The sequence below is a fragment of the Mustelus asterias genome, chromosome 7 (assembly GCF_964213995.1).
Source record: "Mustelus asterias chromosome 7, sMusAst1.hap1.1, whole genome shotgun sequence".
NCBI lineage: Eukaryota > Metazoa > Chordata > Chondrichthyes > Carcharhiniformes > Triakidae > Mustelus > Mustelus asterias.
The window spans coordinates 111,549,651-111,576,180 of NC_135807.1; the positions used below are offsets into that span (position 1 = coordinate 111,549,651).

Below are 26,530 nucleotides of genomic sequence, written 5' to 3' on the forward strand. Positions count from 1 at the left end.
ATACAGAAGGAGAAAGGTGTACAGGTCCACAATTCCCTGAAAGTGGCAACACAAGTGGATAAAGTGGTCAAGAAGATGCATGGTATGCTTGCCTTCATCAGTCGGGGCATAGAGTACAAAAATTGGTATGTCGTGTTGCAGCTGTATAGAACTTTAAGTAGGCCCCATTTGGAATATTGTGTACTATTCTGGTCGCCACACTAACAGAAGAACATGGATGCTTTGGAGAGGGTACAGTAAAGGTTTACCAAGATGTTGTCTGGTTTGGAGGGTATTAGCAATGAGGAGAGGCAAAAGGTCTGTAGAAAAGCGTCATGTGTCAGCACAGGCTTGGTGGGCTGAAGGGCCTGTTCCTTTGCTGTATTATTCTATGTTCTCTTTGTTCTTTGGATCATCATCTGACTCAAACTCAGTGTTCTCCAGCAATCCTCTGATTGTCAGACACCTGGGCTCTAACTGCCTCTGACTGCTGTGAAGATATTTCAGTGAAGTGGTGCCCAGAAAGTGATCCCAAGCCTAATCTCGATCTATGACCGATGTGTCCCAGAGTTGGTGGAAAGTGCGGGTGAATGCAGTGATGGATGTCCTTAAAATGGGTCCTCGTCATCCTCCTCTGTGTTGGGCTGGGGGGCTAGAGCTTATGTTGGCTCTGCTGCTCTGTCTGGACCTGCCGGTGCCTGTAAGAGAGAGGAAATAGATTTAGTTCATGAACAGGTTGAATGTCCTTCACTGAGAATGCTAGGAAGTGATGAGCTCATAGAGGACTCATATATATACTGGCTTGCTTTGAGAGGCCGAGCTTGCCTTCCCCATAGGAGCAATCCCTGTCCTCCTCTGCAACTTGGCGACATCCTCTTTGAATTTGGAGAGCTCCCGAATGTCTGCCATCTCTCCTCCAGTCTGGGATCTCTCCCTCTTGTTGTGAGCATCTTGGCCTACATCGAGATAAATAAGTGGAATAAGATGAGAAGGAATGGATGAGAGGTTTGGAAGCATGTATGCCTACTGTGTGTGTGGAGCCCTCCCCAGTAAATGCTGACGTTTGTACAGCATGCTTGATGAGATCCTGATGATGTTAAAATGTTCACCAGTCAGCTGATATGTCCTCCGCTAATGTGGTCTGAGACTCCTGAGCAGTGCAACCCTTTGAGTTCATGATGACATTATGAGAGTATGGGATTGGAGTGCGCTGATGGAGCTGATGAGATCATTCATCCTCTTCCTGCGCTGGATTGTGTTTCCCGCAAGGGTTCCTGATGCACTGACATCCCTTGCAACTGCCTCCTAGGCTGGCAAGGTGAGGCTGGTGGGCCTTCTGGAGCCATTCTTAGGGTAGATGACATCCTGATTCTGGCTGAATCCATGGATAAGGGTCTCAAGGGAGTCATTGCTGAACCTTGTTGCAGTTTCTGTCTTCGGCTGGGCTGTGAGAGTGAATGTGTGTTCGGGTGGCATTTATATATGACATCTGGACCTTTGATCCCATTAGGTAATGGTAGGGTTGACGAATCAGTTCCTACCCTGCAATGTGATTCGGGACCTACTCTCCTATGTTTGGTCAATGAGCTGCCGATTGCAAAATCGGCAGGAGTACCCACCATGCCAACAGTGTGAATGTGCTCCGAAATTTGCCTGTCATCGCACTTAATCTCTAAAATGAAAATTCTGCCCCTTATTTCTGGGTCTGATACTATACTCCAGCCCCTGCGGAGACCACCAGTCATTGAGGGAGATTATCTGTATATGGTTTGTGAAGAAAGGTTTGGCATGAACATAATATATAGATATATTAGCATCAGTTTTGATGAGACTAAAAGATTAATTTAGCTCTCAATAGCAAACGACCCAATACTCCCGTTGTGTCAGAAATACATTTTTTAACTGATTGAAATATATAAAAGAAGACATAAGAATTTAAATGTCAATTCTAATTATTACTGTTTTAAACAGGGAGGAAGCATCGGCTCAGTATTTGGTACAACATTATCTGGACTCATCTGTAAAAAATACACATAGGATGTGATCTTACTGGTCGTTCACGCCATACTCCCGCTGCAGTGAGGTCGGAGAGTTTGGCGCCCAGCCAAAACTCCGTTCACTGCAGCGAGATGGGAAGTAACATTCCAGTCACAGAAGCAAAATCTCACCCGTTGCTAGATGTCTGTTCAAAACGCATTACATGTAAAATATCAAAATATTAAAAATATTTAGAGCAGGTGGAAAAAAGACATGATTTGCAACTCTGTAAAGAAAATGTTTTATTAATAATGTAGCCATGTTAAATACCATCACCAGAAATGAGTTTGTTTTACATTATTTGTTGTCACATACAGGCCAGTTGTCCAGTAATTTAACCGCAGTGTCCCCTTTACTTAAAATCTATGTACAAGACATCTGCGTTTTACTGGAATAGTGCCATTGATATGACTAAATCATAAACAGAGTTGCAGACATAATGTGAAAAATATTTTTTAAAAAAAAATTTATTAAGTTTCAAATAAATACTGCATAATGATAAGTATGTACAAATCTTTCATACTTTAACATCCTTCTCGGTAAAATTTCTGAAAGATCATTTTAAACAGGAATAATATGCACAAAATAATCAGATGCAGATAAATTGAGCTGCTGCCACCTTAATGGTACAGCGTGTAAGAAATAAAATTTGTATTTGCTTTTTTTTAAAAAAAGGGTAAATAAATCTTTATTATAATTGTTGTAGGTCCAGACTTGCAGTTGCTCACAGCAATGTGGAAAACTAGTGTCAGTGGCTGGTGGCCACTGCTAACTCTAATCCCGAGAGATTAGAGTTATTTTGGTGACACTGTAGGAATCTCCTGTTTTTTAGATGGCTCAACATTCAAGCCTTCATCTACAATACTTTAGTCAGAGTCAAAAAACCCAAGAATCACTCTTGGCTTAAACAGAATTGCACCACAAATAAAAAATAAAAAAAGGCATTTTTAAATTTTCCTTTTAAATGGTATTCAAGCATACTCATTGACGATCCTTCATGTGCTCCATCAGCCTTTGTTCCATTAACATAAGACTGTGGCAACTCTGCATCTGCGCCACCTCCATCCACACAAATCTCATGTTCTACAGAGCACTTAAATAAAAAACTAGCCTGTTTCAATTTGGGAGTGGGGATAGGGGGAGGGTGTCACAGCATGGTGGTAAACTAATAGTGTGTGGAGTCCAATTCAGAACCCAAAAACGACAGGTGCATAACAGGTGATTTCAGATGGCCAATTTTCAGCTTAGTCTAGCAAGTGAACATCAGTCCATGTTAAAAGTCCTCATTAAACTGCACAAGTATATGTGTGAAAATTGAACTTTACAGCAAAACAGCTTGACCGTAATTAATCCTGTCTAGAGGACTCTGGGAATTCAGGCATGCAAAACTAATCATCTGACTGGATGATTTCTACACCTGGCTGTTCGAGAAGACATATTTTACCATTGTGTAAAGTAATTCTCAAATAGAATACTGTATTAGTTAATTTTCCCTCTGTCAATATCAATGCTATATTATTTCAGAGAAAAAAAGTTTTATTCCTACAGTATGTACAAGTTGAATGCTGCTAGAAATTATTTTTTTACTGAAGATTTCTTTCGAACAATGGCCACGCAATTCCTTTATTTGCTGTAGAATTCAATTTAAGATGAGAAAATGTAAATAAGTTCTATGTCATCATGCACTGTACAATAAAAGGATGCTGCAAAAATTTCATTTTTTTTGTCAAATGCATGCTGAATTACTGCAGTGAGTGCCCAAGCCATGTTGCAGAAATCCTTTCAACATGCTTGCAAATCATATCATTTCTTCTTTTTTGTTGTTGTTAAAATGGTACACTTTACCCAAAGAATCAAAATGCAGTAACACTCTGCAACCTTTAACCCGGATGAGGGGCTTGAGTGGCTAGAGACACAGAGGTCGTACTCAGAGCATACAATAAACTACCCAGTAAAAGGGACAGAGCAGCATGTGTAATCTGTGAATAATATCGGACTTCGAAGGTCTGCGTCATTGTTTTAACTAAGGTTTTGTCCACAAGACGACTTTTTTTCTTAACACCACATTGAAATTACTTCTATTCAGCCCAGTCCTTCCTTAATAATCTTTGTCCGCAAAGGACAGACTCATGAATGATTTACTCTGAATATGGGAAACACGGTGTCATCGTATCACACTGTTGCATTCACTCCTCCATAAAACCATGCACTGGTGAAACATTTTTAAAAAATAATATAAATTGTTGAAAATGGCTGTTTTTTTTTGCAAGTTTCAGCCTCAAGAAAATAATTTTAAATGTTTTACTTTCCATTTAAGTTCAGCTAAATTTGTGTCCATGCAAATTTTTTTAAATTTCATACAGTATATCAGCAGAGAAACAATGATATCAGATCACATAGCCCTCTCCCTTTGTGAATCGCTGTGGTTATCTTTCTGGAGCTTCCAAGTCGGTTTTGAACATCAGTACCATTTTATGTTTTGCATTTAAAAAAAAAATTAAATCTCTTGTTCTGTACAGTTTTGCTCAGCTGACTCCTTTTCGTTTTGCCCGGTCTGATGATGTGTAGTCATTACTGGACACTATTTTCAACTCTCCTCACGATGACTCTCACACAGCTAACAACCAGCTGGCCTTCATGACATCAGTGCCTGTTGCTATAGGGACCAAGCTGGTGGGGTAGGAGTAGCAGGCGACTCAATAGGGATAAAGAACAACCAAAAACAAAATGGTTCATTGAAAAATAAGGGCTTCTGCTGTGTGAATTGATAGGTTCTTATTTATTTGTTTTTTTTATATTCATGGCTTCTGATTGGACAAAAAAAATTGTCATTTAATTCCAGCAACCATACAAGTTCTGCAAAACTGCACTCCTTCCCCAAGGATCTTCTCAGGACACAGTGTGTGCAATCTCCTCTGAGAACACAGGACCGCTTTTAATCCCTAGGAACAGGCTCAGAAGACAACATCAAGCATGCAGTGTAACCAGGGCTTACGATCTGCGAGCTGAACACTGGTTGCTATAGCAACACTTTCACAACTGCTATGAACGAGCAAAAGAAGGTCCAGATGAACTCTCAAGTGATGATTGGGAAGCTCTTCTCGTCAGTGGGGCCAAGGTTGGGTCAACCAGTGAGGAAGTGGGAAAGAGTTTGTACCAGCCAATCACCATGTTGGAGAGATCAAGCTCCTCTAACAGGATCTGAGCAACTCCCATGAAAGACTTGTGGTCCATTCGTCCGTAATCACCCCATACAATTATCTGATGGAGAAAAAAAAATGATTGTGTTAGTAATCTTTGTTTTTCAACAATGCAGTAGTGTCTTTTGAAAGTTATTTATTTTTTGTTCTCATCCCCCTCCACTTCCAGCACACCAATTTTCACCTCTTCTCTGAAACTTGAAATCTAGTACTGTGTGCATTCTTCATTAGCAAGGCACATCAGTGTGTCAAATCACTATTCAAGTACAAAGGGCATCATGGCTAAATCTAATCCTGCCTGCCCTTTTATCATTCATTAAATGTGGGCATCGCTGGCTGGGCCAGCACTTATTGCTCTTCCCTACTTGCCCTTGAACTGAGTTGGTTGCCACGCCATTTTAGAGGGTAATTAAGAATCAATCATGTTGTTGTGGGTCTGGAGTCACATGTCAGCAAACCTCCCAGGGCATTCCCTACCTTCCTGCCCCTGGAACTTACCTCAAGTGTGGACCCAGGACTTAGGCTGAGGCAGAGAGCTACAATACCTCTTCTGGCCACTGCAGGGCTGTGCTTGGATGGGCTGGAGAACTGTCGGCCAATCTGATTGGCCAGTAGCTCTCCAAGGTGGCTCTGCCTTCCAAGAGTGGACAAAAGTGCCATCTGTCAAACGTTCCCAATTGAGTGTGATACAGCAGCAGACCTGTCAGAGTCTGAGGATGAGTTACGCACCAACTCGTAGGATGGCAGGTGCTTGGCACTTGCCAGTGTGAAAATTCAGGCCTTTGAATGTTCACGTTGTTTCTGAATTATGGAACACACTGGTGGAAGCCTCAGATACCCTCGGTGACACTGCCTCCGCTCCCTTGGTATGATGACAGTGGTCACAGCACTAATGGAGCCTCATTTCAATACATTGGTTGAAAGTTTAGTTCAACATGCTTTAAACTAAAACAAAACACTTGGATAAAAATGGTTACCTGAAGAACCTTTCCCTGGGGGCTATCTTCAAATGGCAACTGTTGCTGATACAAAGGATCCAGTGTTTTTCGTGCCACTTTTGTTTTCTTTTTGGCTATGCAGATGCCATTTTCCAATAGATAGACTTTAACATATGGTGCTGAAGAATAAATAAGAAAATTGCAGCTTTAATAACCGGTTATATGTGAACTAAGTGACATTGTGCTGAATGTTGCAGATAAACAGTGCTATTATAATTGGGGTGGTAAAGAGGTAGACTAAATAGTGCTGGGGATGGGGGGAGGGGGAGTGGGAGGGATCAGATGAGAGGAGATGTGGTAAATTAAAGGGAAACAACAAGGCAATGGTGCAGGGTAGTGACATGGGTAAGAATAACCACACTGTGACAGGAAAAGATAGAACGTACACGCTTAAAAGCGCACCAGCAGACAAGGTCAGAGATTGGCAAACTGTTAAAAAGATAGAGCTACACGCAGCATTTGTAACAACATGGATGAATTGTTAGCACAGATAGAAATAAATATGTATGACCTGATGGCCATTACAGAAATATGGTTGTAAGGTGACCAAGGCTGGGACCTGAATATTGAAGGGCATTTTGAAAAGACAGGAGGAGAGGAAAAGTTGGTAGCTCTGCTAATTAATGTTGACATTAGTACAGTAGTGAGAGATAATGTTGGCTTGAAAGAGCAATATGTAGAATCAGTTTGGGTAGAGATAGGAAATGGGAAAAGTAAGGGATGTCTTGCAGGAGTAGTTTATAGCCCGCCAACATTAGCTACACAGTAGAATAGAGTAGACAGGAAGAAATCATTAGGGTGCGGAAGAAAGGTACCATGATAATCCTGAGTGATTTAAATCTATACATAGATTTGGCAAATCAGTTGGCAAAGATAGCCTGGAAAATAAGTTCACATAGTGTATCCGGGACAATATCTTAAAGCAGTATGTTCTAACATCAATCAGGGAGTAGGCTATCCTGGACCCAGCATTAGTAAAGGAGCCTCTAGGTGACAGTGATTATAACATGATTTCATGTTCAATTTGAAAGCAAGAAGTGTGAGTCTAAGACTAGTGTTTTAAATCCAAATAAAGGTGATTATAAGGGTATGAATGAAGGCAAAGCTGATTAAAATAAACTGGAAAATTAGATTGAAAGATAGGACAGGGGAGGGGCAGCAGCAGACTTTAAGGCAATATTCAGTAACCCTAAGCAAAGATTTATCCTAGACAGAAAGAAAGACTCTTTAAGAAGGATGTGTCATCTTTGGCTAAATCTAGAAGTTAAGGAATTAAAAGGAATGGTGTGCAAATCTGCAAAGGTTAGTGTCAGGTCAGAAGATTGGATAGATTTTAAGAACCAGCAAAGAATGATTTTAAAAAGTAAAGAGAGAGAAAGTAGAGTACAAGAGAAAGCTACTTAGAAGTATAAAAACAGATGGTAAACGTTTTGACAAGTATTTAAAGAGGAAATAGTAACAAAGTGAGCGTTGGTCCTCTAGAGAGTGAGTCTGGGAAATTGATAATGGTAAACAAGGAAATAGTGGAAGAGTTGAACAAGTATTTTGTGTCTGACTTCACTGTCGAAGAATTGGAAAACATTTCAAAGATACCGTATTTTAAAATCAACAGGTGAAAGGGAAGGAGGAACTTAAAACAATCACCATGGCCAGGGAAAAGGTACTGTTAGACCTAAAATCTGACAAGTCCCCAAAGAACTTGAGGACCTGCATCCTATTTTCTTATTAGTGGTTATAGAGATAGTAGGTGTATTTGTTAGAATCTTTCAAAACTCCTTACATGCTTCAAGGGTCCCAGTGGATTGGAAAATAGTGAATATAATACATTTATTCAAGAGAGGAGGAGTCAGAAAGCAGGAATCTATAGCAAGTTAACCTAACATTTAACATAGGCAAATTGCTAGAGTCCATTATTAAAGAGGTTATAGCACGTTACTTAGAAAACAGGATCAGGCAGAATCAACATGGTTTCTTGAAAAGGAAATCTTGTTTGCCTAATATATTAGAGTTTTTGAGGAAGTAACAAGCATGGTGGATAAAGACAAAATCTGTGCATATCATGTGCTTGGATTGCCAAAAGGCATTTGATAAGGTGTCACATCAAAGGTAACTACACAAAATAAGAACACATGGTGCGAGTGTAACATGATTGCATCGATAAAGGATTGCTTAGCTAACAGGAATCAGGAAGCAGAGAGAAGGGATAATTTGGTCTTTATTGGCTGAGTGGAGTACCACAGGCATCAGTGCTGGGGCCTCAAATATTTACAATCTATATCAATGACAAAGATAAAAGGACTAAATATATGGTCGCTAAATTTGCCGATTCTTAGGGAACTTAATGTGGTGGATGTAGGGATGGTGTTTCCTCTTGTGGGGGAGATCAGAACTAGGGGACACAGTCCAAGAAATTAAGATGGAGATGAGGAGGACTTTTTTCTCTCAGTATTGTTATTGGAGAAAGCTGGGCCATTGAATTTATTCAAGGCTGAGTTACAGTGCTGGAATTAGGTGTAAGCTAAACAAGCTACAGCTTAGGGCCTCACAATCTGCAGGGGCCTCACAAAATTTCAGAAGGTTTACAACGAAGAGAACATTTAAGAGTGGATACCAGAAAAGAAAAAGAAAGCACCAGCTTGAAGAACAACTCAAAAAATTACCAAAAGTTGACAGTTACTTTACTCCAGAAACAGATAAGATCCACAAACCCAAGGTGATTAGCAAAGTCCAAAACAACCACAGCCTAGTGCCTCTGCTACTGAGACAACAGAGTCTGGAATCTCAGCTGAGGAAAACACTGGAAGTGATGCAAATGTGAGCGTTGCAGAGCCACATCCACAGTTGAAACAACAAAATTCACGAAACTCAATGATGTAGGTCAATGGGGTGTCTTAACCGAGGATGAACTCTCATACTGGATCCTTAAGGGTCCTTCAGAGTGTCAACACTGGAACGGCCCATTTGAAAACTCAAAGCGGTCATTCAAAAATCAAGATAGATATTGTTCAAAAGGTCTTTTTCAGTCCAGAAAAGTTAATGGTGAAATATATGATCGGGAATGGCTAGTGTACTCTCCAACAACTGGCTGTGTTTACTGCATTGTCTGCAAGCTCTTTTCAACATCATCTGCAGCACTAGCTTCTGGTGGGTTTTCTGACTGGCGAAATCCCATTGCAATTAAAAGTCATGAAAACTCTGAAGAGCATAGAACAGCTTTGCTGACATACTCGACAAGAAAACGTGGTTCAACCTTAGACTCAAGACTAGCAGAACAAATAAAAACAGGACAACAGTACTTATTACTTATATTAATAAAAATGATCCTGATTACTTATTTTGTCAGCATTTTGTATATATATTAATGTATCTTAAAATTATTTTAAAAATTACATTTAAGTATTGTTTCCAGAGTATACTGTATTATAATCTATGAGAGAGATCATGCCAGCCAAATGATAAATATGTAATCAGTAAATGCATTCATTTGAAAATAATTTGTATTTTTCACTTTAAATACCTTGCTATTAAATAATTAAAAGGCATAATTGTGTTTTCCATTTTTTTGTGGCGACCCAAGGTCCTGTTTTGGTACGCACCTTTGTGAGACCTTTTGGTGTAACTTTTTAACAAGGGGCCTCCAAGCTTTATATAGCTTAGGGCCTCACCAAGTCTAAATCTGGCACTGCTGAGTTAGATACATTATTGATGGACCAGGGAGTCAAGGGTTATGGGAGGCAGACAGGAATGTAGAGTTGAGACCACAACCACATCAACTATGATCTTCTCTAACCCTGGAACGGGCTTGAAGGGCTGAATGATCTACTCCTATTCCTTGGTACTATATTCCTATGTTTTCCTAGGGTAACAGGTAGGCTGTGACATATCTTGACAGTAGTACATGGAGGTAGCTCAGACAACATTATGATTACCAAAACACAAAACTGGAGTGATTTATTAATACCATGTACCTTGACACATTTTAGCTATAATTCTCTTTATAAGGTTTTGTCTGTACATCATACTTATATGCCATGTATATCTGTAGAAATGTTATTAACTTTCATATAACGTGCACTTGGATATTGGAATGATTCCAGTATAGATTGCTGGATTAATAAATCACTATGAACTCTGCCCTCATTCAATAAATTAACATGCATCAATGTTTTAGTTTTCTTGATATAAAATTATAATAATATACAGAAAATCTAAGGTTTAGAAACTTTCCCTCCACACTATACATCCTAACCTTGTTGAGATATTGTTCTATTTGCTGCCAGGCATTCCCTGTTCCCTTTTAGATAACAGTATTTCAGACTAGACTGTAGGGTTTAGCAGACTATTCGATTGTGAAGGAACCATTTCATAGAAATCATAGAAACCCTACAGTACAGAAAGAGGCCATTCGGCCCATCGAGTCTGCACTGACCACAATCCCACACAGGCCCTACTCCCATATCCCTACATATTTTACCCACTAATCCCTCTAATCTACACATCCCAGGACACTAAGGGGAAATTTTAGCATGGCCAATCAACCTAACCCGCACATCTTTGGACTGTGGGAGGAAACTGGAGCACCCGGAGGAAACCCACGCAGACACGAGGAGAATGTGCAAACTCCACACAGTCCTTTGAATCCTTTCCTTGCTTGACATATCTACAGATACATTTTCCAGTAGAAGTTACTGTATGGAGTTAGTATGTGGGGCAGGAGGGGGGGAATTTCTATGGGGATATTGCTGATGGTTTCCACGTTTTCTGCTGCAGTTGTGGTGGACAAGCAGGAGAACCCAAGTTGTAATGTAGACTTTAGCAGAGATAAGCTAATGCTAATTCTGCACAGGTCAAACCTGAGAGATCCTGGTCTAATATGGACCAGTAATGACTGAGCACTGGGACAAGACTCTTGCTCTTTTAAACCCAATAAATTATTACAGTTTTAGTGCTATTTTCAGTGTCATTTTTGTTTAAAATGCTCTCATGAAGCATCTTGGGCTATTTCATTAAGTTGAAGGTGCTATATAAATATAATTTGCTATTGTCATTGTACAGTCACGTATATAAAGATTTAATCAAATAAATAAATTGGAAGCATAGTGCTAAGAAAAAAAGAAGCAAACAAAATGACCCTGCTGCAGTTTTCCTTAAAGAGATATAATTATTTTTGATATGTGAACATTGCTGTCTGAATAATTTGGACGTGTGTGTCAGTCCAGTGGAATCTGCGTATGAATGACTCATACATCATATGCCATTGTGGATGTGGCATTACAAGTTCAGCCATGTATGAATCCCAGTTTCCATTTCCTGCTCAAAGCACCAGTGATGCTTCCTTCCGTATAGAAACATTACAGCTAACCTAAGTTCAAAATTAGACTGAACCACAAGTGTTCTAATGAAGGACTTATTTTTTGTATTTTGGAACATTGGAATGAAGGAACCACTGGGGAATAATGCTGACCAGGCATCTGGATTAGAATTTTATTATTTTCAGGGACAATAAGTAAAGGTAAAGGTAAAGTCGCCAGGTAACCATAGGTTGCTTTCTCCTTTGAGGCGGGAGAGCTGACTGATGGTGATTTTAACCTGAGGATCACCGCACTTCAGGAAAGGGGCAAGGTTGAGAAGGTGGGGAATAACATGAAGGTATCCATGAATAACTTTGGCCAGTACAGGAATTGAACTTGTTGGCGTTGCTCTGCAACACGAAACAGCCATCCAGCCAAGTGATCCAACCTTTGGACAAGCAAAATTATCAATATTAAACCTGGGTAAAATATTGATCACCTATATGTAGTATTTACACATTTGAGAAAAAATATCTTTGTGTGAAAGAATGAAAACACCATGGAACTACCATAAATAAACTGTTTCCAGCAGGTTGTGTTTTGAAGAAAGCAGTAAAGAAACTCTGTCTTGTAAATTCCTGTTAAATTCTGAATTGACGCGTGATTGTCTCATGTCATTGCATATATTTTTTTAAAAGGCTTGGTTACCAGGTAAAGCTTTGGAGCCAGGTTTTCCTACTAGGCCTCGGGCTCGGATGACTTCTACTTCTAATTGTCCTTTCTTGTCCATCATGCCGATTTGGATGTCACCTAAAAGCAAAGATCAGATACATTGCCTCAGCACACAACTTAAGATCATAAAAAGCAGTTAATTTCTTAAACAGTCTCATTTTCAATGCTGGCCTGAGCTTGCAATTAAGACTTTGCTTCAGAACCAGCCTTAATGGAGTTTAATATGCACCATTTGAAGTGTTTATCACATTTAGTTCAATGATCATAGAATATACATCACAGAACAAGGCCATTCAGCCCATTGTGTATGTGCCAGATAGCTCTCTCTGGTCAACCAATAGGATTATCAATGTATTTTGTATAATATTAAAGCAAATTAAAAAGCAGTCAATAAAGTGTTTGCCATTTGCTTTGTTTGCTTCTTCTTCTTCACTCCTCTTTGATCTGACGTTCTTTTTCTTGTGCTACACATTCAGAAACAGGCTCTCTAGGTAAGTGTGACCTTTAAAGCATGGGAATATATGGGAACAAAGTCACAATTCTCCCCCTTCAGACGTGCTGCCACAGAGAGCTATTGAATGCAGGATCATGGTTGCTCTGTCAAATGGCAAATTATCCTGACAAGTCTCTCATACATAGTAACCATTTAACAAACAGCGCTGGAAAAGTTTAGAGGCAGGTTGCTTGTCATTCTCAGGTAAAGGATTGTGAACAGCACAGAGGTAACTCAGAAAAAGGAACAGGACTAATACATAAAATAAGTAACCTCTTCCCTCCAAAGCAGACCAACTCAATCTGTTCCATTCCATCTGCATTACTACACATGATAAGGGCTCCTTCCTTTCCTGTTCTCTCATTGTAGCTACCAAGAATCACATTACCACCACTGACAAATAAAAATTTCTCTGTGGTGTACCTGAGTCATGAACTAATTTAAACTAACAAATGCTTCTTGAATTAGCAGAGAACTTGCACACAAATGTGTCACCCAATTTTTTTTTAAAAGCCCATGGAAAAATATCTGCTCTTTTGCAATCATTTTAAGGTATCTTCTGAAATTTGGACCGTTGGCATGCAAAACATCAAATCAATGGGTCACGTGCATATGGCAGCTTTCCCTCTTCTTGTCGTGTCATTATGTACATTAACCAAAATTACAGACATTAAGACAAGGACACAGTATTTTAGTGCTGTCTTGTTTTGGACTGCCAGTGATACATTAGCATATTACCATTTGGAAGAATTGCAATTAACAATGTTTAAAATGAATAGGAGTTGCAGCATCACAAGATCCTAGTGACGCAAAAGCTCCACAAATTACCAGCACCCTGCTAGTATTGAATGAGCAGACCTCATTCATGTGCACCGTAGGATCCAGAGACAATGACATCTTTTTGTATTGAGATGACAAAAGATGCACCATAGGAGAAGTGAAGCACGTACAAAAGATACACAAATTTTAAACTTGTATTGTGTAGTATTAGTAAAAACACAGACGAATATGTTAAAATTCCTCTGGCTGCTGTTAATGCCTTAATTAAAGTAGAAGACAAAGGAATTTCAGACAAACTTATTTGTGGGTTTGTAGAAGACACTGTATGCCTTTGTTTAAAATCTAAAGTAATGCTGGAGGTTTAAATTAGGCTGATAATCTATGATTTGTTTCTCAATTTGATCTGCTGGCCTTTTGTTGTTACACCATTAGTCTATTTGGAAGGTTAGCATGGGTTAATTGAAAAATTAGATTTTAGTCTGATACTATTATGTGTTAGAACACAAACTTCTATCTTTCTCTGTCTATTAATGATCTGGATGAGGGTATAGTTGGGTGGATTAGCAAATTTGCTGATGACACCAAAGTCGGTGGTGTGGTAGACAGTGAGGAAGGGTGTCGTAGTTTGCAGGAAGACTTAGACAGGTTGCAAAGTTGGGCCGAGAGGTGGCGGATGGAGTTTAATGCGGAGAAGTGTGAGGTAATTCACTTTGGTAGGAATAACAGATGTGTTGAGTATAGGGCTAACGGGAGGACTTTGAATAGTGTGGAGGAGCAGAGGGATCTAGGTATATGTGTGCATAGATCCCTGAAAGTTGGGAATCAAGTAGATAAGGTTGTTAAGAAGGCATATGGTGTCTTGGCGTTTATTGGTAGGGGGATTGAATTTAGGAGTCGTAGCGTTATGTTGCAACTGTACACAACTCTGGTGCGGCCGCACTTGGAGTACTGTGTGCAGTTCTGGTCCCCACATTACAGGAAGGATGTGGAGGCTTTGGAGAGGGTGCAGAGGAGGTTTACCAGGATGTTGCCTGGTATGGAGGGGAGATCCTATGAGGAGAGGCTGAGGGATTTGGGATTGTTTTCGCTGGAAAGGCGGCGGCTAAGAGGGGATCTTATTGAAACATATAAGATGATTAGAGGTTTAGATAGGGTGGATAGTGATAGCCTTTTTCCTCTGATGGAGAAATCCAGCACGAGGGGGCATGGCTTTAAATTGAGGGGAGGTAGTTATAGAACCGATGTCAGGGGTAGGTTCTTTACCCAGAGGGTGGTGAGGGATTGGAATGCCCTGCCAGCATCAGTAGTAAATGCGCCTAGTTTGGGGGCGTTTAAGAGATCCGTAGATAGGTTCATGGACGAAAAGAAATTGGTTTAGGTTGGAGGGTCACAGTTTTTTTTTTTTAACTGGTCGGTGCAACATCGTGGGCCGAAGGGCCTGTTCTGCGCTGTAATGTTCTATGTTCTATGTTCTATGTTCTATGTCTATGTTTTTGCATTAAAATGCTGGTTTTAAAGAGTGTGTTGAAGATATGAAAGCAAATTATTCTGGATGTTGGTAAACTGAAGTAAAATCAGGAAATGCTGGAAATACCCAGCAATTCTGATGAAAGATCATTGACGTGAAACATTTCTATTTCTCTCTCTACAGATGCTGCCAGATGAAGGAATGACATGCATAACAATTCCACAGAACAAGCTTCCTGTGTGATCTATGCATTCTAAAAGGATTGTATTACTGTATAAATTTGAAAAGAAAAGCTTTGTTTCTTCAAGAACTCTTCTGCTGGAATTATACTGGCCCGCCAACCACTGGAATCGGAGCGGGCGAGGGGCAGACCATGGAAAGGTCCATTAACCTCGTTCGGGATTTTACAGTTTCAGAACGAGCGAGGCTGTAAATTCCCGCTCTTAGTCTTTCTCCGCTTCATGAATCATACACTGGGATTCTATCACCTCGCCTGCCACGGAATCGGAGCGCGCGAGGGGCAGACAACGGAAATGTCCGTTGACCTCAGGTGGGAATTTCCGGTCTCACTCGAGCGAGGCCGTAAAATCCTGCCCATAGAGTCATACAGTGCAGAAAAAGAACCTTCGGCCTATCGAGTCTGCACTGACAATATCTACCACGAAATGTATGCTAATCCCATTTTCCTGGACTTGTCCCATATCCTTGAATGTTATGATATTTCAAGTGCTCATCCAAGTATTTTTAAAGGTTGCAAGGTTTCCAGCCTCCACTACCTTCCCAGGCAGTGCATTCCAGATTCCCACCACCCTCTGAGTGAAAAAGTATTTTCTCAAATCCCCTCTGAATCCCCTGCCCTTTACCCTAATACTATGCTCCCTTGTGACTGACCCCTCAACCAAGGGGAACACTGGTCATTTGCTCACGACCAATGTCATTGTCCTCTGGATCCTGCAGCACACATGAAGGAGGCCTGTTTGGAAAATACCAGCAGGGTGCTGGTAATTTGTAGAGAGTTTGCGTCACTAGAATCTTGTGATTCTTCAACTCCTGTTCATTTCAAACATTGTTAATTAGAATTTTTCCAAATGGTATAGGGAGAGAAGTGTGCTTTTTCAAAATATATATTAATGTATTACTGGGAATTCAGAACAAGACAGTACTAAAATACCGTGCTCCTATCCAAATCTTTGCTCACTGCCTGCAAATGTTATTGCATTTACCTTCGTTAAGTATTTAAGTGTCACCAAGTCCTGAATAAAATATTTGACTTTTTATTTTGATAGGAGATGAATAATACGCTTTTTAAATGAATCAACACAAAACATACGACTGAAGGATTTGACTGGAATTTTCCAGCCGTTCCTGCCAGTGGGATCTTCTGGTCCCACCGATGGTGAACCCTACCATGGGTTTCCTGGCAGTCACAGGTGCATTCAACAGGAAACTCTGTTGACAATGGTGGGATCTGAAGATCTTGCCACCAGCCAATACAGAATTGCCTTTGCCATAATGAAGCATGCAGCGGGGGACATGGAAAATCCTGCCCCTTATATTTAAGTAAAACTACTTGTGATATTTCTAGGGCAACCACCAAATACCACCGTTTCCACTAAACCATCCTCACTTTAAGTAGTTTCTAACTAAAGATTTTGTCTGATTTTATGATACTTTACAATACACTGCAAGTTAGGAAAATGATTAATTAAAAGCAAACCAAATATTGTTCAATTAACTGACTCCCACACTCCATCACTGAGGCCAGATTTAGGGAGATGAGATTCAGTCTTTAGGGAGAAGCACCAAAGCTGCCTTACATCCTGAACAACATACATTATAGAATAGTGAGCAACACAGACTGACATGAACCAGTTGGTGTTGCCCTCTCCTTCTTCAGTGCATCTCCAGGGTGGTACGATGGCACAGTGGTTAGCACAGCTGCCTCACAGCGCCAGCGGCCTGGGTTCGATTCCCAGCTTCGGTCACTGTCTGTGCGGAGTCTGCATGTTCTCCCTGTGTCTGTGTGCATTTCCCACAGGTGTTCCAGTTTCCTCCCAAGTCCAAAAGACATGTTGGTTAGGTGCATTCGCAATGCTAAATTCTCCCTCAGTGTACCCGAACAGGCTCCGGAGTGTGGCGTGTGGGAGTTTCACAGTAACTTCATTGCAGTGTTAATGTAAGCCTACTTGTGACACTAATAAATAAACTTTAAAACTTTTCTCCTGCTCCTCTTCTCTCTGTTGTATGTGTCCTCTCTACCTTGCCAGTTTATTTCTCGCTTCTGCCCTTCCCACTTTATGCTTTCCTCTCTTTTCCTTCCTGATTCTCTTTCTCTCGCTCCCCGATTGTGCTTCTCTTTTTCCAACTCCAGGTTGCTTTTCTCTTTCCATCTTTGTTTTAAGCCTCACAGCTGGGATATTATGCATGGGACTGTCAAGGTGTCCAGTTATTTAAATCTACCTATTGCCTCTTGACATTCATGACATCACCATCACTCATTCACCCACTATTAACATCCTGGGAATTATCATTGACCAGAAACTGAACTGGACTAGCTATATAAATACTGTGGCTACCAGAGCAGGTCAGAGGTTAGGAATCCTGTAGCTGATAACTCACCTCCTGACTCCCCAAGCCTGTCCACAATCTACAATGTACAAGTCAGGATTGTGATGGAATTCTCTTGCCTGTGCAGGTCCAACACTCAAGAAATTTGACATCATCCAGGACAAAGCAGCCCACATGATTGGCATCCCTTCCACAACGTTTCACACTCTCCACCACTGATGCACAGTAGCAGCAGCATGTACCGTCTATAAGTTGCACTGCAGGAACTCACCAAGGCTCCCGAGAAAGCACCTTCAAAACCCACAGGCACTATCATCTCGAAGGAGCAGGGAAGCAGATACCTGGGAATTCCACTATCTGGAAGGTCCCCCCAAGCCAGTCACCATCCTGACTTGGAAGTATATCACCGCTCCTTCATTGTCGCTAAGTCAAAATCCTGGAACACCCTTCCAAACAGCACTGTGGGCATACCTGTACCAGATGTGCTGCAATGGTTCAAGAAGCCAGCTCACCACCATCAGGAGATTTAGAAATGGCAGTAAATGCTGGCCTAACCATGAATGTATAAAAAAAGGTATTATCATTGCTTGACTGCTTCCACAATCGACTATAATCACAGTGGACAGGCATAAGTTCAGAGTTCGATTGACAGCTCCAAGAGGTTAATAATCAATTAACTGTCTTTGATGTGGGGCTATGAATACAAATGTTCATTTTTACATGGGAGTAGGTACTTGAGGGTGTTTAAATGCATTGATGGGCTTTCATCAATGTGAGTTTTGTTTTATATAGTGAAGTCTGTAATATATACTTAGAATTTCATTATATGTCCTCTCAGCATAGCCCTTGAGGATGCCCCATGGTTGACATGGAGGGTTTAAGGACAAAGGTTGGTGGGTTGGGGGGGTGTTGGCATGAATTGTCCAATAAGTTGGCGTAGAGGCTATAAGGCACCATTGGGATGAGTAGTTGGGCATTGGGATGAGTGGTTGGGCATAGGTTGCAGAGGGTATGAGGGGTTAGAGGTTTACATCATGGAAACAGGCCCATTGGCCCAACTTGTCCATGCGCCCTTTTTTTTTAAACCACTAAGCTAGTCACAATTGCCCACCGTTGGCCCATAACCCTCGATACCCATCTTACCCATGTAACTATCTAAATGCTTTTTAAAAGACAACATTATACCCGCCTCTACTACTACCTCTGGCAGCTTGTTCCAGACACTCACCACCCTCTGTGTGAAAAAATTCCCCTTTGGACTCTTTTGTATCTCTCCCCTCTCACTTTAAACCTATGCCCTCTAGTTTTAGATTCCCCTACCTTTGGAAAAAGATAGAAACATAGAAAACTACAGCACAAAACAGGCTCTTCGGCCCCACAAGTTGTGCCGAACATATCCCTACCTTTTAGGCCTACCTATAACCCACCATCCTATTAAGTCCCATGTACTCATCCAGGAGTCTCTCAAAAGACCCTATTGAGTTTGCCTCCACCACCACTGACGGCAGCCGATTCCACTCGCCCACCACCCTCTGTGTGAAAAACTTCCCCGATCATTTCCCCTGTACCTACCCCACAGCACCTTAAACCTGTGTCCTCTCGTAGCAGCCATTTCCACCCTGGGAAAAAGCCTCTGAGAGACCACCCGATCTATGCCTCTCAACATCTTATATACCTCTATTAGGTCTCCTCTCATCCTACGTTCCTCCAAAGAGAAAAGACCGAGCTCCCTCAGCCTATCCTCATAAGGCATGCCGCTCAATCCAGGCAACATCCTTGTAAATCTCCTCTGCACCCTTTCAATCTTTTCCACATCCTTCCTGTAATGAGGCGACCAGAACTGAGCACAGTACTCCAAGTGGGGTCTGACGAGGATCTTATATAGCTGCATCATTATCCCCGGACTCCTAAACTCAATCCCTCGATTGATAAAGGCCATCACACCATACGCCTTCTTAACCACCTTCTCCACCTGCCGGGCCGATTTCAGAGTCCTATGGACCCGGACCCCAAGGTCCTTCTGATCCTCGACAGTACTAAGAGTCTTTCCCTTTTTATTGTACTCCTTCATCCCATTCGACCTGCCAAAATGGACCACTAGGCATTTATCTGGGTTGAAGTCCATCTGCCACTTCTCCGCCCAGCCTTGCATCCTATCTATGTCCCTCTGTAACTTCTGACATCCCTCCAGACTATCCACAACCCCACCAACCTTCGTGTCGTCGGCAAACTTACGAACCCATCCCTCCACTTCCTCATCCAGGTCATTTATGAAAATGACAAACAACAAGGGTCCCAGAACAGATCCCTGGGGCACACTACTGGTGACCGACCTCCATTTAGAAAAAGACCCATCTATACACACTCTCTGCCTCCTTTGGGCAAGCCAGTTCTGGATCCACAGGGCAGCAGCACCTTGGATCCCATGCCCTCTCACTTTTTCTAGAAGCCTTGCATGGGGGACCTTATCGAGTGCCTTGCTAAAATCCATATAAACCACATCTACCGCTTTCCCTTCGGCAATGTGTTTAGTCACATTTTCGAAGAACTCCACCAGGCTCGTAAGGCACGATCTGCCTTTGACAAAGCCATGCTGAGTATTCTTGAGCATACTAAACCTCTCTAAATGCTCATAAACTTTGTCCCTCAGGATCTTCTCCATCAGCTTACCAAACACTGAGGTTAGACTCACCGGTCGGTAATTTCCTGGGCTATCCCTATTCCCCTTCTTGAAAATAGGAACCACATCCGCAATCCTCCAATCCTCCGGCACCTCTCCCGTCTCCATCGATGATGCAAAAGATCATCGCCAGAGGCTCTGCAATCTCTTCCCTCGTCTCCCACAGTAACCTGGGGTACAGTCCATCCGGACCCGGCGACTTATCTATCTTGATGCCATTCAAAGATTCCAGCACAATCTCTTTGTTAAAGTCCATATACTCAATCTTTTCAGTCCACCGCAAGCCCACAGTACCACCCATGACCTTCTCCTCTGTGAAAACCGAGGCAAAATACTCATTAAGCACCTCTGCCATTTCTACTGGTTCCGTACTGATTTTCCCGCCTTCATCTTTTATAGGCACTATTCCTTCACGTCTCATCCTTTTACTCTTCACATATTTATAGATCGCCTTAGGGTTTTCCTTAATTCTACTTGCCAAGGCCTTCTCGTGACCCCTTCTGGCTCTCCTAATTTCCTTCTTCAGTCCCTTCCTACAAGCCGTATACTCATCTAGATCCCTATCTTCGCCAAGCTCTCTGAACCTTTTGTACGCTTTCCTTTTCTTCTCAACTAGGTCCCGCACAGCTTTCGTGCACCACGGTTCCTTTAACCTACCAACTCCTCCCTGTCTGCTAGGAACATTGTCCTGTAGAACCTTAGACAGACATTCCTTGAAAAACTGCCACCTCTCTTCAGTAGATTTCCCCGAGAATTCCTCCTTCCAATTTACTCCTCTAATTTGCTGCCTTATGTTTTCATATTTCCCCTTACTCCATATAAACGCTTTCCTAGCTTGCCTGATCCTCTCTTTTTCCAATGCAAGCATAAAGGAGATAGAGTTATGATCGCTATCCCCAAGATGCTCGCCCACTGAGAGATCTGACACCTGTCCAGGTTCATTGGTCAGGTTCTGGAAGTGGGCAAAAGGGCATAGGTTGGCATGAACGTATAAGGGCCATGAGATGGGTAAAAGGATACAGGTTGGTATGAGTGTCCATGGCAGGTGGTTGAGGGTGTGGACTGGCATGAATGGGGCCTAGGAATTGAGTGGAATGTAAGGGGTGAGGGCTAGAGGGCCTAATATTCAACCACACAACTTTGATGCAGCCCCAGAGCACCGAGATAGGCCTTTTAACCAGCCTGCCTCAGCACTCAGTAGCCCTAGCACCTTCAGTTTTGGATCACCCTGTAAGGATGAGAGGCATGCCTACGGACACCAAATTGTGTCAAAGACAATGCTTGGATTTAATAATATTTAGGGCGTGCATTTGTGTACTACCTTGTAATCCACTGTTTTATCAACAATTATGGCAACAATGTTGCACATCACAGATCTAAAATGACAAATCAGACAAACAGTTTTGATGACGTAGTCTGAGAGATAAATATTGACAAGGGCATGAGAACTCCTGCCCTTCTTCGAATAGCTCTTTTATGCTCACCTGAATAGCCAGTTAGGGTCTCAATTTATTTTCCAACCCTACAGACAGCACTTCCAACAATTTAGTACTCCCTCCCTGAAGTGGCGGTCAAAATTATATGCTCAAGTTTTTAAGTGAGGCTTTAATCCATAACTTTTTGACACAGAAATTGATTTCTGACTCTGTCTTTTGATCATTTAATATACTTCCGCTTTAGAAGACACAATGGACTGTCAATGCATTGATAATGATCTCATGATTCACTATGCTGAAGCTGTAGCCCATATATCAAAACACTTTGAAGAGGAAAATCCAATGATCCCAATCAAGTTTTGAAGAAAATTTCCATACTACCAGAAAAAATATGATAGCATTATCTTAGCCTAATGGTTCACAACAACTAGCTAGTGTAATACACTCTCCACTCAAGTTTGTACATTTTCTCTACAATAACTGATTTGCAGATGTGAGCAATAGATCTGTTCTTGCCTGATTGCAGTCACAGTCCTACATAGCTTACTGAACTCGATTGATTCCAAGAATGAAGGACTTGTCTTATTAAGAGAGATTGAGCAGTTTTGGCCCATACTCGCTGGAGTTTAAAAGAATGAGAGGAGATATAATTGAGGCATAGAAGATGCTGAAGGAGATTGACAGGGTAAATGTAGAGCAGATGTTTCCCTTCCTAGAATGAGTGGTCATTGTGGCAGATTTAAAACAGCAATGAGGAGGAATTGCTTCACTCAAAGGGTCCTGAATCTGTGATATTCTCTGCCCCAGAGTGCAGTGGACACTGGAAGACTAAGCAAATTTAGGGAGGAGATAGAAAGTTTTTTAATTAGTAGCAGGATGAAGGGTTATAGGGAAGGGGCAGGAAGGTAGAGATGAAGCCGAGATGAGATCAGCCATGCTCGTATTGAATAGCAGAGTGGGCTTGAGGGACTAAATTGCCTACTCCTGCTCCTGGTTCTTGTGTTATGTTGGGCGGCACGGTAGCACAGTGGTTAGCACTGCTGCTTCACAGCTCCAGGGACCTGGGTTCGATTCCCGGCTTGGGTCACTGTCTGTGTGGAGTTTGCACATTCTCCTCGTGTCTGCGTGGGTTTCCTCCGGGTGCTCCGGTTTCCTCCCACACTCCAAAGATGTGCAGGTTAGGTTGATTGGCCGTGCTAAAATTGCCCTTAGTGTCCTGAGATGCGTAGGTTAGAGGGATTAGTGGGTAAATGTGTAGGGATATGGGGGTAGGGCCTGGGTGGGATTGTGGTCGGTGCAGACTTGATGGGCCGAATGGCCTCTTTCTGTACTGTAGGGATTCTATGATTCTATATCCTAAGGTAATGAGTTGAAATGGGATAGGGAGAATATAAATCGCCACAATGTCGAAGGTCACTTCACACTGTGGATCAGATACACTGCATTGGTGTAAACATTTACAATATCATTATTTATTTGTCACAAGTAGGCTTACATTAACACTGCAATGAAGTTACTGTGAAAATCACACTGCTTCTACTTTGTTTTCCAATATATAATTGGAATTATTTGCATCATCTTTGATGGGGATTATTCAGTTCAAGGTAAAATATCAGTGCTGCTTACCCATGGATGGTGTCGCTAATGTCTGACGTCCAACCATCTGGGCTGGGCCAAGGCCATCCAGGAAATCGCTGAATTGGCTGTCTGATGCTAATCGAACACCAGGAAAGATAAGACTATGAGGAAAACAAGTGCAAGAAAAGAGAAAATTGAGTATAACACTTAGTAATATTAAAGACACGAGAAACTGAGCTATGTTAAAAATTAACTGCTTATCTTGAAATTTATGCTGCAATTTATATTTCTTGATCTTTATATTTCGGCAATTAGATGGATATATTGGTGAGATTTGGTAACACCTCATATTTGTGGGTTTGCATTCATTAATGCCACGAGATTCCATAACTCGTTCAATGATGTGTAGGTAAACAAAAACTTTAAAAATTCTCTCAACTTTGAAACACAAGAGATCTTTGTTTCTCTAACAAAAGCTCGACCTACAAAAAACACTCCAATGAACAGTTGACAATTATTATTCTGTGAACAGGTTGAGATTCTCTCTTTTTAAGGTTATTTGCTTTCTGACCATTGCTGGATCTGTCAGTCATAAGTAACAGCTTCACCAGCGTCTGTTAAGGGCCTCACAGCAGCAACCCAGAAATCACTGCCTTATTAATTTTCTTATTCACTTTGTAGGAAAGAATTTGGTTTCTCTTTTTTGTCACCCCATGGTGGTAAGGTCAGATCAGGCCTGTATTTTGTCTATCGGAGAGGGAATAGCTCTGAATGTCAAGGCTCACTCATGAAGTAAGGTCACATTAGTATGAGTGAGCAACTGGAAAGGAGGAGGGGATTGGGAAAATGGGAGGAAAATTAGAAAGGGACCTTTAACATGTTGACCAGGCTTACAGTCCCTTCACATTCAGCGTGCACATCTGGCTGACATTATATCCTGGAAATTACTGTGAAAGATGACACCAAACACTTAATATGCCTGTACAGTATTAAATTTCTCTCTTCACTATTTTAGAAGATGATGATGTATGAGTTAACTACTCTATTGGGATAGCAAAGGTAGGAATTAGTTATGAACACATCGATGGTCTATTAGTAAGAATGCCCAGACTTAACGCAATGTCCACTATATATCTTGATAGTGCAGTTTCATTGTAATTGAGTCAATGGTTACTTTTTTTTTGCATATGATTGTGATCTTATAAAAAAGGTGACATTGGATCTACCGAGAAATTCAATGTTTGTGTAACTCGTACCAAAAGTGTTAGTATAATAGATATGGAACCTCAGGAAGGACATACTGGCACTGGAGCGGGTCCAGCGGAGATTCACACGGATGATCCCAGGAATGGTAGGCCTGACATACGATGAACGTCTGAGGATCGTGGGATTATATTCATTGGAGTTTAGGAGGTTGAGGGGAGATCTAATAGAAACTTACAAGATAATGAACGGCTTAGATAGGATGGACGTAGGGAAGTTGTTTCCATTAGCAGGGGAGACTAGGACGCGGGGGCACAGCCTTAGAATAAAAGGGAGTCACTTTAGAACAGAGATGAGGAGAAATTTCTTCAGCCAGAGAGTGGTAGGTCTGTGGAATTCATTGCCACAGAGGGCTGTGGAGGCCGAGACGTTGAGCGTCTTCAAGACAGAAATTGATAAATTCTTGATTTCTCGAGGAATTAAGGGCTATGGGGAGAGAGCGGGTAAATGGACTTGAAATCAACCATGATTGAATGGTGGAGTGGACTCGATGGGCCGAATGGCCTTACTTCCGCTCCTATGTCTTATGGTCTTATGGAACAAACTTAAAGATACATTACATTCACTCACATTGCTGGTTAATTGCTGGTAAGATACTTGCCTCAATTGATAACAGTGGCCCAGATCTTCCCATCTCAACAGCGGTGAACACTTAGACATTTACAGTCAATGAGGGTCACAACGGTATCAGAAACGTTGAAGTTTTGGTTTGCCAGAAATGACTCTATGGAGGTTTCCATTGATGATCCCCTGGTACTTGTCAGCATGTACAACCTGGGCTGTTTGTTTGGTACATACCTAAATTTTTTACCCTCATTTATTAGTGATGTTTCCAGCAAGCATAAACCTTGCGAGGAGTGCAGCTCCTTAAATCAGAATGAATGTCAAAGCACCCTAACATTGATCATCCCCTTTTGACACTGCTCACCCCCACACCCTGACACCTACCCTTCTCCTGACACTGTTCATCCCCCTCCCAATATTGTTCACCACCTTCTTGTACCCCTGCTCCTGCTGAACTGTTGATGAAGTGTTGTAACATGAAATTCATTTTTATATTTAACTTACTTTCCCTCTGAACTGTAGCTGTTCATGCTCCCATCAGTAGACTCCCGACTTGGTTGCCGAGTCATTCGATTCCTCATTTCAACTGCCAATCCAGTTTCTGTACTACGTTGGATGGTACTTCGTAGCTTTTTTCCTCCAGCCTCTGCAGAAACAAGAATGGGAAGATTCTATATTACCTCATCTGGATTATATTAGTATTTATCAGGTAAAGGTGTCTTAAGCGAGGTGACCTTATATATACTTGCCCTTTCATATAAACTGCAGAAACAAATATATTTTAACAGAGTTTATTTTTCAAAAAATAAACATTAGGCATAATGGTCAACAAGAGAATGATCACGTCTCAACTAAAACAGCTCCCTGTTTTTAATGTTTGTAACAGAGTGGTCTTCTGTTCGTTAGACTCATTTTGCTTCACTTTGTAATTGTTTCCAATTACATCCATCTTTAAGTGAATTAATTGACCAGATACAGAAAGGACTCAAATATAATGAGATTCAACCTTGACACTTGAGGAAACATTCCCTCTGTGGGCAATGTGCAATGAAATTATAAACTCATTGAGCTGCAATTTAACTCTGTCTTATCAAAGGTTAAAATGCAAGATATCTGAAACAGAAATCCAACTAGCCTTGACTTGTTTTAATAGAGGAGAACTGAGGAATGAATAATAAAACTGCTCGTGGCAAGTAGGTTGATCATTCAAACATTATAAGAAGACATTAACACTGATTCTATTTTGACCACAAGTAGCCTGACCTCGAGAAAGCCATCAGATGAAAGGAGACAAAAAGGGTTCAATCTATAAGTGCCTTTACAACAATGCTTGTGGACTAAGAGGAGTAGGAGTGTTTCCTCCAGGCCAAACCAGCTGGCCAGTAAAACACCTCTGCCATCTGCTAGTTCCCCTGCCACTGATCACTAACAGAATCATTGATCTCCATTCAAAACCCCTCCCT

The 26,530-nt window shown here is 41.4% G+C and overlaps 1 protein-coding gene across 20 annotated transcripts in view; it reads right to left on the reverse strand.

Annotated features, from left to right (window-relative positions):
• Positions 1-2,246: 2,246 nt before the first annotated feature.
• Positions 2,247-26,530, reverse strand: part of rims2a (regulating synaptic membrane exocytosis 2a) — a 702,781-nt gene continuing 678,497 nt past the window's right edge. For all 20 annotated transcript variants that reach the window (XM_078216669.1, XM_078216668.1, XM_078216667.1 and 17 more), the window contains 5 exons: positions 25,572-25,713; positions 23,289-23,401; positions 12,214-12,315; positions 6,194-6,333; positions 2,247-5,277 (listed from right to left, as the gene is read on the reverse strand). In XM_078216669.1, coding sequence (XP_078072795.1) covers positions 5,059-5,277; positions 6,194-6,333; positions 12,214-12,315; positions 23,289-23,401; positions 25,572-25,713 — 716 coding nt within the window. In that variant the 3' untranslated portion in view covers positions 2,247-5,058. The remainder of the gene's footprint in view (positions 5,278-6,193; positions 6,334-12,213; positions 12,316-23,288; positions 23,402-25,571; positions 25,714-26,530) is intronic.